General features: G+C 48.0%; 1 protein-coding gene across 1 annotated transcript in view; it reads right to left on the bottom strand.

Annotated features, from left to right (window-relative positions):
• LOC120845831 (phospholipid-transporting ATPase ABCA3-like) overlaps positions 1–5523 on the bottom strand; it is a 61059-nt gene extending 55536 nt beyond the window's left edge. Inside the window, exon 1 of the mRNA XM_040217400.1 lies at positions 5372–5523. Coding sequence (XP_040073334.1) covers positions 5372–5523 — 152 coding nt within the window. The remainder of the gene's footprint in view (positions 1–5371) is intronic.
• Positions 5524–13470: the final 7947 nt, after the last annotated feature.

The following is a 13470-nucleotide window of genomic DNA, read 5'->3' on the forward strand; positions in this document are numbered from 1 at the left end:
AATCTGGAGACGTCTCATCCAGCGAACATCCGCGGTTGCAAAACTTCACAAATCAGGCTAGTAGGTCAGCATCACTATCCTCAGTTATTTGCTACACGTGAAGGTGCAGCCAGGAAGCTAGGAAAAAAGAGTGAGGGAAGGAGAACATCGACTGTGTCTACTCCATATGTCTAGCAAGTGTCATTCACTGTTAGAAGAGCCTTACATTCATGGGGTGTACAGCTGTTTCATATTACACTTTGGTGAATGTTTTCACAAATCCAAAAGGCTCTACCTATGGGGGCATTAGAAGTGGGGTGGAATATAAAGTACAGTGTGGGGATTCTGACGCTATACACATTTCGAGAACAAAACGGAAAGTGTGACAACACAAAAGAGACATGACAAAAACGACTCGCACAACAAGCACAAAGACTGAACTCGTCGAACACCGTTGGATGACGGGGCACTCAGTCGACTTGGACAATGATACGACTTTGGCACGAGAACAGCGCTGGAGTCGTGGAACACCGGTGTGTAACGCCCAATGCGGCTACTTACATGACGTTGACAAAGGGATATTCAATAGTGACTGTCCTACCTTTCGTATCATTTTTCAGTGTATACTGAGGGTGTCACCTATATTAGGGAAGAAATGTTTGTATTTTTGTTGTGTGGAGGTTGCAGAAGTAATGCCCAGCTTCGTGTGGAAATAGCTTTTTATTTATTTTTTTTTTGTTATCACGCGCCCATCGTTTTTCCCACCGCGTGGCTGTCGCCAAATGGACCTTCCTTTGGGGATGGAGTTGTGCCAGAGCACTATCTTGAAAATATTTCTAGGAGTCCAGTTACATATTGTCACGAGTGACAACTGATGAGACGGCGAATAACTCGAGTAACTAGACGTTTAATGGGGCGATCTTGTGCCCAAAACTAAATAGAAGTTCAGTGTTGCAGCCGTCGATGTCGGCAAACCAGCAGAATCGGACGCCGGGGCGAGACTGCCCCCGGCTCGCCACGCGGAAATCCTTTTGCCCACGTGAGGGCTTCTGGAACAAGCGGCGTAGAAGGCTGGGGTGTAGAACCTCGAATAAGCAACAATGTCCTTGAATTTACAAGAACGCGACATTTACCAAAATAACAAAAATGTGCTTTTGCTACCAGCCATCGAACCTTGGCCTTTGCGTGGCAGCCAAGCACGATAATGATTCAGCCACGGGCACGCTTGCCCTGAAACGCGCGTGACATTACTCCCCACTTTAAAAGGGCACCGTCTTGGAAAGTTGGTGCGCCGTGCATAATCTAAAGGGCATCACCCTGACTCATACAGTTCCTCCGGCGTGACGAAGGCTGTCTTCTCTCGGTCCCCCATTCGTTGACTTTGATCTTCCAGTAGCTGCTCTTCAAGTTCGTGGATGAAAAGTACCGAGAGAGGCGCAGCCGGTGTAGCGTGTAGCGGTGTAGGTGAATAGACGTGCCGCGGTGTAGCGGTGTAGTTAGATGGGCGTCTTCTTTAGCCACCGCTTTCAGCTGCCGGTAGTCCACGAAGGACCTAGGCGTTCTATCCTTCTTCTTAACGAATACGATTGGGGAGGCCCACGGACTGCTTGAACGCTGGATTCTGTCGTCGTTCAGCATCTCTTGGACTTGCTCTGAAATGACCTCCCTTTCTTTTACGGAAACTCTGTGCGGCGGTTGATGCGTCGTCCTCGGTAACGACGCGGTGCTTCGAAACTGCGGTCTGGGGCACCTTCAACGATGTCGCAAAGCAGACGCTGTATTAGGCGAGGAAGTTAATCAGCTGCCGTCGTTTCGGGCCCAAAAGCTTCAATGTCAAGCTGCGCCGGCGACTTGTTTTCTTGCTTAGGCGGCGAGGATTTTCCAGCAATCCCGGCGATTTCGGCGGAGTTCCGGAGTTCCTCGACGCGGCCCACAGCGGCACCTTTCGTGAGGTATTGCGTTTCTTGTCTAACGTTCGTCACGAGGACCCCAGTGCGTCCATCCTGAAGTTCAGCTACACCCCTTGCGACACCTATTCTTCTTCCTTGGAGCAATTGAATGTTGACTTTCTTAACAACTTTGCCGCAGCTAACTGCATGGGTTACGACAGGTAGAAGAGCACTTGATCACGTCGTCAGGTTTACGTGTTCGGCAGCGGCTCGGGTGGCAACTGACGTCGTTTGGGGTTCCTGTAAAGGCATAACAGGTGTCGGCAACGTTAACCTGTTTTCTCGAAGGTCGATGACGGCGCCGTAATCACAGAAAGTCCATGCCGAAAATGACGTCTCTGGCATAGTCACATAGAACGAGAAATTTCACATCACACGTCTCGCCGTGAATTTGGACTCAGACAGTGCACCTTCTGACGGTTGTAATAAGGTGTCCTCCGGCGGTTCGAATGTGTGGTCCATCCCAGGCCGTTGTAACTTTTTGCAGGCGGCGAGAGAGCCTCCCACTCAAGACTGGATAATCTGCTCTGGTGTCTACGAGTGCCGATGTGTCGTGGCCGTCGATAACAACGTTTAGGTTGTTGGGCACCGTTGCAGGAACGTCGTTTTGATGCGTGGAGTAGAGAGTGTGAGAGCGCTCCGGTGTTCTTGGCAGTTTTTGGAGCGCAGCTCTTAGGGGCCCGTTCCCGGCTTGAGCGGCGTCGGCGTCGGCGTAACCAAGGTCATCCCAAGGTCACGCGGCCCCCAAGGTCACCCCAAGGTTACGTGACCCCCAGAGTTCACGTGACCCCTCCCCCAGCGTCACGTGACCTCGGGGTCACGTGACTTTGGGTGTCACGTGACCTTGGGGGTCACGTGACCTCTGGGCGTTACGTGACCTTGGGGTGACCTTGGTGGTCCCAAGGTCACCCCCGAAGTCACGTGACACACCCCAAGGTCACGTGACCACCCCAGGGTCACGTGACCCCCCGCCGAGGTCGCGTGACCTCCCCGGTGACGTCATCGTCAATGATGACGTCACCGGCATCCGCATCGTCATCGTCATCATCACTGATGACGTCATCAGTGACGTCACTGATGACCTCACCGGCATCCGCATCATCATCATCACTGATGACCTCACCGGCATCCGCATCGTCATCGTCACTGATGACGTCATCAGTGACGTCACTAATGACGTCACTGGCATCCGCATCGTCATCATCACGGATGACTTTATCAGTGACGTCACTGATGACATCACCGACATCCGCATCGTCATCGTCATCATCGCTGATGACGTCATCGGAGTCCGCATCGTCATCGTCACTAATGACGTCATCAGTGACGTCACTGGTGACATCATCGGCATCGTCACGTGACCCCCCAAGGTCACCTGACCCCCCCAAGGTCACTTCACCCCCCCCCCCAGTAACCTTCCCCCCCTTCTCCTCAAGAGCTGCGCTCTAATTCGGTGTTACAGGGAGTTGTAAACGGCTTTCACTTTTTTCTTCGATCGTAATCGGCAACGCCACCTCCAGGCGTTGTCGCACTTAGTTTTTCCAGTGCCGCAGTGGAGGCAGTTTTTTCTCGTATACGGTTTGTGGCGCTAGAGACGCTGAACGTCGTTGCGATAGTGAGTTGGATTCACGGCGGAGAGACGGGGCTAGGGGTGGTGAGCGTCGGAGGTACTCATGGATGTCGCGAGGACGTTCGCCGTAACTTGGGTGCGGGTCGCTCGGGTGGAATACGCGCAGCCCCGTGGTCGCTAGGGGCATGGGATGTAGATGTAGTCGACTTTCCCGCAATGGTAGAAAAGCGGGTGCTTGTCGGCGTTCACCACGTGTCGGTTTTTCTCGGTGAAGGACGCTCTGGTCAGACGCACAAGACTTGTTCTTCCTGGTGTCGCGGGCACTGCAGTGTTGGATTCTCCCGTCGGGACAGCGACTGGTATTTACGGGTAGCAGACAGCGGTCGTGGTGCCATGGTGGCGTAGCTGAGCGCCGGTCGCTCGAGTGGCGCAGGGTTGATAGGGAGCTTGTGGTTCGTTGGCTCTTTGAAGCTCTTCTCGCACGACTTCGGCGATGAGCAAGGATGTTGGAGGGACCACTGCCAACAGACGTTTCTTGAGTTCCTCGCGAACAACGTCGCAGATGATCTCGCAAAGTTCGTCGGCTTTGGCGCTGAGCTCTGAGCGGGCTGAAGCCATAGCTGATACGTCGTTGAGCCGACGATAGTGGTAAGCTGGGACCGTTAGCGCCCGCTCGATATTTCTTGCTTCTGAAACAAGCCCATCGACTGCCGTTGGAGGTTTTCGGACGAGGCCTCTTATAAGGACGCGCAGTATTTTTTATTCGGTGGCTTAACGACCTGCACGGGTACTCAGCCGCAGAATATCTTTAAGAGAGCTCGTGACGCTTTCGTTGGGTGCTTGAGACCTCGCCTGGAGATGATATGTGGCAGTCTGCATACAATGCTGATTCATGAAGTTCTGCTTCATCTCGGTGACGCAGCCGTCCCACGACGTCCGCGAAGACTCGTGGATTTCGAACCAGTGCCTCGCAGTTTCCTCCAGGCAGAAGTAAATATCTTGTAGGCGCTGTTCCGTAGTCTATTCGTTATGACGGGCTATGCGTTTATAATGTTTAAGCCAGTCCTCCACATCCTCGTGGGCCTCATCATGGAAAGGCGTCAGATTTCTTGGGGCGGCGGGCATACAGACGACAGATGGTGCGGTCAAGGTCTGCGACGACTGGGTGTTCATGGCTGGTCTTGTCGACTTAGAGGGTGTGGAACCACAATACATAAATGTTTTTCTAAAAAAAAATATTCTTAAAATAGTGTCCACTTTTATGAAAATCCCTAATGCTTACTTTAAGCGCCATCACCAGCGAGGGGGAAATCCGACATATCAATGGCCATGAGGTTTCGGCGGTAACAGATCTGCCTATTTTCTCACTGACACTCCATTATATCACTCGTCGCGTGTACAATTGGAGTCACCCATTTATCTAGTTTTCAATTAACCGAAAATTGGGCGGTCAATGAATATTGCAATGTGCCCTATGACGAAACTCAATTCATTCTGCCCGCCTTGACTTTGTTTTTCTTTGGACGCCTGCAGAAGAATGGAATCAATTTTGCCTTCTCTCTAAGGTCATGCGTAGGAACGAAAGGATGACGTTTAAGCGGTCGGTGGACGGAATTTGCGAAAACTGTTTTATTAGGCTAGGACACACTCATTCAACTAGCTATTATGCAGCCACTTAAGAGATTGTCATTCAATTAGCTATCCTGCAGCCACGAGCTGCAGACATCTGTAAGACATGGCTAGTACGAAGTGACTGGTAAACTAAAAACATTACATAAAAAGGTGTGCAATTTCAGTTCCTGCATTATTTTTCGACCTCTTTGGCAGGTATACGCACGCGTATTCTCGCAAAGCGTGTCTGCGCTATACTCACTTTCGCTCCTGTTCTGTGGAGAGGAGGCAATGCAGGGGCGTGCGGGACACGTACAGGTGCGGCGTGCTGTAGAAGACGCGGCTCAGCATCTTCCAGAGGTCGGTCTCGGCGAGGCAGACTGCGGCTAGGGCCATCATCCCGATCAGGCACATGCTAAAGATCTCCGGCCACAGGGAGTTGGGGCTCCAACCCAGCAGGTAGGTCCGGGGCCAGTGGCATGCAGCCCCCGACATGCACGCCAGTCGCCGGTTGCAGCAGCGGGCCAGGAACCAGTAGCGCCGCGCGACACGCACTTGGCTGTCGGAGACGTTCAGGATGCGGCACACCTGCCAGAAGCCCACTTCCTTCTCAATGTGCGCTTTGATGAAGGCTGCGTCTCGATCATTTTCATTTTTGACCTTACTTTATATGAACTTGTTTTATGAAAAAGATTTTCGCCTCCACAAAGAGGTTCCTGTGGACAGCGTGGGCACTTGGAAAGCCTTTAGAAAGAACTGCTTTTAAAAAATTGTCGAATGAGCTCGTTTTCTCGGCTCTGCTTCATTTTTTTTTTTTTTAAAGGAGTACGAAAAAGAGGGGAAGGCGAACTTTTACCTCTTAGCGTCCATTACCGCCGTAACGCTCGAAGTAAAAAATGAAAACCGTTTACAACTCCCCGTAACGCCGAATTGGAGCGCAGCTCTTGCGGAGGAGGAGGGTTGAAGGGTACTGAGGGGAGGGTATATTCCTCCATCCTTCTCCTCCCTCGTGATCCTGCCTGCTACTCCTGAACGAAAGGGCTCCGGTTGGAAGCCGGCCGAGGGACAAGAGATAAGTCTTTTAACATCATTTTTCGGAGTAATGAAAATTCCGATTCGTCCCCCCTGCTCAACCTCCCTGCTCCCCCCCCCGTCCTCCTCCCCTCACGGGGGTCACGTGATCTCGCGGGGGGAGGGGGGGTGGAGGGGGTCACGTGACGCCCGCACCTGGGGGTGTCGCGTGACCTGGGCTCTAAAAGTAAGCAAAATATTACCTCCCAAAGGGTGCAAGTTTTGGGAACGCGACAGAACAGCACACGACAAAACAGCACGCGACAAAACAGCACGGTCAAAATAGCACGCGTCAAAACAGCACAGCGTCAAAACAGCACGGCGACAAAACAGCACGCGTCAAAAGAGCACGCGACAAAAGAGCACAGCGTCAAAACGGCACAGCGACAGAAGAGCACGTGCCAAAACAGCACGGAGACAAAACAGCACGCATTTATCAACTTCGAGCTCGCTCTTCACCTCTCTCTGCGCGAATACTTTCGAACCTCCTTGACGCTTTCATTTATTGTCGCTAGGTTGTAAAGGATGAGAGCCTATTACTACCACTACTTAACTACGGTGATCTCTGAAGAGATTGGGTAGTTAGAGGTGATTTCTTCGTGGCGATGTTAGCCGCGTTGTCTTGTTTTTTTTTGTTTTGTTTTTTTTTGTAGAATTAGCGAAAGAGGAAAAGTTATTGGGAAAAAGAAATCCATAAGTTCAAATTATGAACCGCCTGGTTTGCGTCGGTCCGGTGAGGTTCCGTAGTACTCGCTGTTTCATAATTACCACCTAAGCGTAAAACGCCCCTCCCCCCCCCCCTTAAAAAAACACAAAAAACAACAAAAGAGTAGAAAAGTGGGAGATGCGTTGATTGCAGGTGCATTGGTACAACCGGTAAGATAAGGCACTTTAATGTTGAGCGTATTCAAGGTGGACATGGGCACTGATTCTGCAGGGTTCATTCGCCGTGAATAAAATGTCCCCGAAACACGCGGCTCCAGCTTGCAGGCGAGAAGTTACTTTGAGTTAAATTCACAGATTATTGCCGCCGAAGGCATCGATCAAGTGAAAACCGGTGAAGCAGAAACATGCCACAGCCTCAATGCTGTTGCCCTACAGCATGTGCTGAGCGCATCGTTGCCGCAGACGCTTTCTGTTTCTCTTTTCTTTTAACTAACGAGAGCAACATGCCGTGCGAATGATTTATTTACTGTAGACGACATCACCAGCAAACTTGCGCGCCAAAATTAGCGGAACTGCTCGAGAAATAGCCAGAATACGCACCAGCGGAGGCTTCGGTACTGCCCAGAAAGCCTTCACGTGCCACCATATCGAGTATACTCCCCACTCCGAACTTGCTCCCAACAGAACGGATTCGACAAATTGGCCGTCGACGTGTTGGCTTTCGACGAATCGGCCGAGACCCCTCATTTCTTTACAGTACCTACTTTGAAACATGTATTTTTTAACTCCATACGCTATATTTAGGGTTCAGCGTTTACCGCATAAAACCGGTAAAGGTACGCCGAATTAATTTTCCAAATTCGGTTTTAACTGAAAAAGGTTATTATTTTCTACGGCGTTCGGAGGGGTGGGTGGGGGGATGTGACTTATTAATGACCGTATGACCACTTCCTTTCGCAGCTTTCAGCTTGTCTCCGAGATCAGTTTAACTCTCAACAAAAGCTCCGGAGGCGCAAGGGTCTTCAAGGCGAAATCTTTTCACCTGAGTTTTGTGTGCCGAATTCTTTGTTCAAAGAAAAGAGTTTATTCGTGAACTGAAAAATGAAAATCAAGGGCATCCGTAAATGCCGCACATTTTATGACACTCCTAGCTTCCATCTACTAGAGGAGGGCATAAATACGATTGTTTTATTGTCGTTTCTGTGGTCGGCACAAATTTACCACCTCTCGCAGTCGTGAAAATCGGGGAAAAAAACGCACTGAGTACAATGCTTGAAAATTTCTGCATTTTGATATTTGCCTCTCCGACCGAAGTGGTAGTCCATTATACAAATATGAGCATACGACGATAATGTCAAATCACGACAGGGCGCAAGTGCGTCTTGCGCCCTGTCGTGATTGTGCGTCGGCTGCCAGTGCGTCGGCTGCCACAGACAGCAACAAAGAACAAAACCAGTACCTAGTTTACTTACTATACATTTCAAAGAAACGCTTTTACATATTGAATTTTCGTCAGTATCCTGATTTTCGTCAATAAACCGAAAAGGACCGAGAAGTTTATGAGTCTACAAATATTCACCGCGATAAGCCGAAAACGTTTGTTTGGATAAAAACGGAAAAAAGTTCGCCGAATTTCAAAACAATAGAAACCGAAAACGCCAAACCCTAGCTATATTATCAATGTCCTGTTTTGACACTGAGCTTTTTTGTCGCGGTGCTGTTTTGACGCTGTCCTCTTTTGTCGCTGCGCTGTTTTGACGCTCTGCTGTTTTAACGCCGTGCTTTTTTGGCATGTGCTCTTCTGTCGCTGTGCCGTTCTGAAGCTGTGCTGTTTTGTCGCGTGCTATTTTGACGCGTGCTGTTTTGTCGCCGTGCTGTTTTGACGCTGTGCTGTTTTGACGCGTGCTGTTTTGACCGTGCTGTTTTGTCGCGTGCTGTTTTGCCGTGTGCTGTTCTGTCATGGTGCCGCAAGTTTTGACAGCTGTGATTTGCTTTGATTGGCGCACACGAGATTGCTAATTGGTCTCCGCGTATGACTCGCGAGGCGCTTGTCGTTCATCGCGCATGCGTGGGCGAGCGCCCGTCCGACGAAAGCCGCCTGACCGGCTACCGACGAGGTTGAGTCATGACGGTCTTTCTTTGTAGAATTCGAACGTTCGAACGAGGCGTGCCAGCGCAGGAGCGAGCTTCATTGCTTTGTTCAATTCACACTCGTCTTATGAAGTCACTGAAAGCGCAGGATTCAGTTTTGTCGAAGATCCAAATAGTGCGCACCCTATCGTAAGCAGGTATGTAAATGATCTGTCAGGTGATTGTTGGATACGGTTAGACGGCCCCGCGAAGAGGACCCCCGTCTTGGCGCCACAAAGGGTTGGCGGACATGTTTGCACGTTTGAAGCCGACTTGGGAAGTAATCCTTTACAAGTAACGGATTCCTTGTAATCCAGTATTTGTAGGGGCGAAGCTCCTTAGTGTCTAGCCTTGTCCGTCCGGCGTCCGTGCTCACATCGATTGCCATCCCATCTGTCTTCTTAAAAAAATAAAAATAAAATGTTTGCGCAGTCGACAGGATTCGAACCTGTGCGGGGAGACCCCGATGAATTTCTAGTCCATCGCCTTACTCACTAGGCCACGACTGCGGGACGAGTAGGGGGATCTGAAATATGGTAGTAACTCAAGGGCTGGGGATGTCATGGGTGAAACGTTGCATGTAGCCGCTCAAAGTCTATACGGGAGAGGGCGCTGCGGTCAAATGCGTATATAATCGCGTTAAACTTTGAATGCATTGGCTCAACGTTTATAGACGAGAGGGCGCTGCGGTCAAACGCTCAACTGCGTATATAACCAGGATCCATACCACACATTCTCTTTCTGACATGGACCGTTGGCTTAAGCGGTGGAGATGCGTTCCCATGGCTTCTAGCGGATTCAAGCTGATCCGCTAGAACAACCACTGGCTCTGCATTTGACCGACCATAAAGCTGTAATAATGAAGTCGAAACGCAACCCGGAACTCAGCGCTACCTATGAGCAATAAAAAAAGATCAGCACCATCATCACTACATATGAACAAAATCAGTATCATCAGCACCAAATCAAATCAAATAAAATCAAATTTATTTGACACCACATCGTGCAAGAATGGTGATGTCGGGAGCACAGACAAAAAGCCACTGGAGTGTGGCTTGACGAGGTCTGTGCCCCCGATTGATCTAATTAGCGACAGCGGCTATTATACAATAGTAAACAAGGAACAAGTAACAATCTATACAGCAGTTGGCAAAACAGAACTTAGCATATGTCAGGCCAACAATGCAGTGAAAACAAAAACCGGAAAAACAAGGTTGTATAAAAGGAAACATAATAACATCAAAAACACATCTACTTTCTAATGAGTGTAGGAATTGAGTAATGATGCCAGTGTGTAAAGAATTGATTGAGTACCGTAATTTGTACGTGCAAAGGGTATATTCCACATTTCACTGTGACGTGTGTTATAGCTAGGGTGTGTATTTTCCGGTTTTAACCGAAAAACACCGATAAACATCCGTCGGTTACGAAAATATAAAATCGGCTAAAACCGAAAAACACCGGTGGTTGGATATTTTTGCCCTGTTTAAAACCGAAAAACACCGGTCGTTGCTAGTTTCCGACCTAGCGCAACTCTTTCCCCATAGAGGTTCGTCAAACGTGTTATCTCGTGGATCCTGCATTCTTCCCGTGTTTATACATGGCTTGCAGGTGGCGTCAGTCCGCCCTCCTTTCTGGGGGTCAAAAGCTCTAGTGAACGCAGTGGAAGCTAAGCTCTCATACACCTTTCCCTTATTGTGTCTCCCATGGCCCCCTTTTGTGAAAAAAATTAACACAGTGGAGGGTAGGCTCTCACGTGCCTTTTCCTTAATGTGTCTGGCCAAGTGATGTCGGTGCAAGCCATATATTCAGAGGTTGCTGTGGTTCCTGGAAGACACTGCCAACGTCCGTGTCGCACAGGAGCGTGCGTTTTCATAATTGCGGGTTGCGAACCGCAAGGAACGTGCTCCCATGACGGCAGCACGTTCTTTGCGTGTAGATGCAAGCATGGAAGTATGCTTGCATCTACTATAGGGTGATTTCAGATAAGATCGACCGAAGGGTGGCTGGTCGACATTTTTAAATCAACTGATGTTTTTATATGACATTGTCTAGTGTCTGGTATAAACTAATCCACACTTAGTTTTGACCAGAAAAAAAATTTGGAGACAAGAAACATCGTAAGGCAGGGAGAGGTGGGCAGTTGCAATAACGCGCACTGATGGAAGGGGCAAGTTTGAAAATGAATAATTAAAACAATAAAATTAGGAGAATTTTAAAACTTTTTACAAACAAACTATGGGTACAACTTGCTTGTAATATAAAGTAATAATATTTATTAAAAATTTATTTAGTTTTCTAAAAATTGCCAAACATGCCTGCTCGAACGACAAATGGCAAACTTTGGAAATGTGTATCTCATGAAATAATTTAATCATTATTACATAACTTGCAGACATTATTTTACTAATATATGGCTATTATTGAAAAAATAAATAAGGTATCTGAGTGACACAATAGTTACAATATATTTAGGCAAACATGGGAAAAAAAATCAAACAAAGAAAAATTCCAATGCGAATAAAAAAAAAACACCACCTTCGATTTTTTTTAAATTTGGGTACCCTGTTATACTCTATTTCGGCATTCATTTCTATTAAAAACATGTTGCATCATTGGACTGTGAAAGAAGAAACAACTCCCCAAAGTAGGGTCCTTTTTCAAAGCCTACACTTAGCAGTGTCCTATACAAGAAGTGACTCTGAGTTCCAGTTTCATGAAACTTGCACAAATCTTTTATATAAATTTATTCAGATGAGGTCATTGATAAAAAGAGCGATCGGCCACACAGTAAAAGGGAGGAGAAACTATATACAGCATTTTACATAAGCGTACAAAGTGGTATCATATTAGAGACTAATGATTTGAGAAAAGATGATGCAGTGTCAAGTTGTACCTTCCGGTATATTTTACATCTAGAGTAAAATAAATAACTTTACTTCCACACACAAAAACAAAGATATAATAGTAAGATATTTAGGTTGGCTGTGTATTTACGATTACAAACAATTTCAGGTGACGGATGCCATAGTGCCTAACTGGAGCAGCTTCGATGCTCTCGGTGTATGAATGAATCGTGGCAAGCCGATATATTTTATCCTGCTCGAGGATAACATTTTGGGATTTTTTTTATAGTGATCAGATAAAAATTATTAGTAACCACCAACAAAAGCAGTAGGTTAAATACCCCGTGAAGAAAAATGTGATAAATAAGATGTCCCTGCATTCAAAATGAGCAGTCCTTGGGAAATCAAATTCGGCACTTTACGCTAAGGTTTTCCTCGCTGTACCCATTTAATAAAGTTGCTTCCAAGCAGATCCGACTGTCCGTGCTACATATACGCCACAGGTCCCTTCTGTTGATGACTTGCTGAGCCGCCACGCGTGCCAAGACTGAATGCCAGGGAAGGCGCGCACCGTCAGCCACTCTTCTTTTTTTTGTTCACGATACCGAACAACCTCATTTTCGTCCAGATATACAAGATGCACGCCTTTCAGTTTCTTTGATAGAACGCTCACCATTGTCCTGGCCGTCTGAATTGCGCTTACTGAACGTTCTCTCAGGTTGTTCAGCGTGGCCTGGTGCTTCACGAGTCCGCCAACTCCGTCACATGCATTTTTCCCATGTCCAGATGCAGAAAATAACCACTGGGCTTGTGGGCAATCGTCCTTTGCAAATTGGTGAAGCTGGTAGCGATTCTTGAAATGACTGGCGGCGGCGTCACTTACGTACGTGACGTACGAGTATACCGCAACGTTGTCTTCAACTGACTCCTTCACTTTTTTCTAGAGCCAAGCAAGCGTGAGCGGCGTCGTGACACAGGTCCTCACTGATGATGGCAAAGCTGTTTGTAGATTTTCTTGTCGTCACTACACATGTAAATATCGAAACTTGTTTTTTTTTCCAGTGATATGCTTGCACTTCGTCAGGAAGCACGATGGTCCAGTTTTCAGCAAAGTCAAAATGAAAGACAATGCTCCCGCGTTGCATGCACTGTTTTTCATCGTAGATCGCTTTACCTTGCGTTTGCCGGATATGGTTGTGAAGTACCCAACTTCCAACCGTCACTTGGATGACTTTTAGGAAAGTCTCAGGTTCCAAAGTTTTTTTCACAAGGTCGCCGGACTCCCATGTTGCAAGCACAATCTCTTCATCCTCCGGGATATCAAGTTCCTGGAGTGTAAGAAACTGGCCTTTTGGGCAGTGATCACAGTCTCCTTGAAGGCACAGTTCTGTTGCTGGGTCGCACAGAAATGCCGAGTTCATTTCACCAGTGTTGAATGTTGAGCCTGTAACGTTCTCTAGAGCGGCAATACAAAGATAATAATTGGCGCAGCGCACACAAACGCACACTTCCTGGTGTGGAATACATTGGACCCATCTAGGGCGCAACGAATAAAATTTCGTTAGCCCAACGCCGGAATCGGGATGCTTGTCTTTGTGTATACGGAAGGCCTCTCGTATTGAGCGTGTCATGAAGCGCTTTGGCACGA

Source organism: Ixodes scapularis, unplaced genomic scaffold, assembly GCF_016920785.2.
Source record: "Ixodes scapularis isolate PalLabHiFi unplaced genomic scaffold, ASM1692078v2 ptg001986l_1___fragment_3__unscaffolded, whole genome shotgun sequence".
NCBI classification, from domain to species: domain Eukaryota; kingdom Metazoa; phylum Arthropoda; class Arachnida; order Ixodida; family Ixodidae; genus Ixodes; species Ixodes scapularis.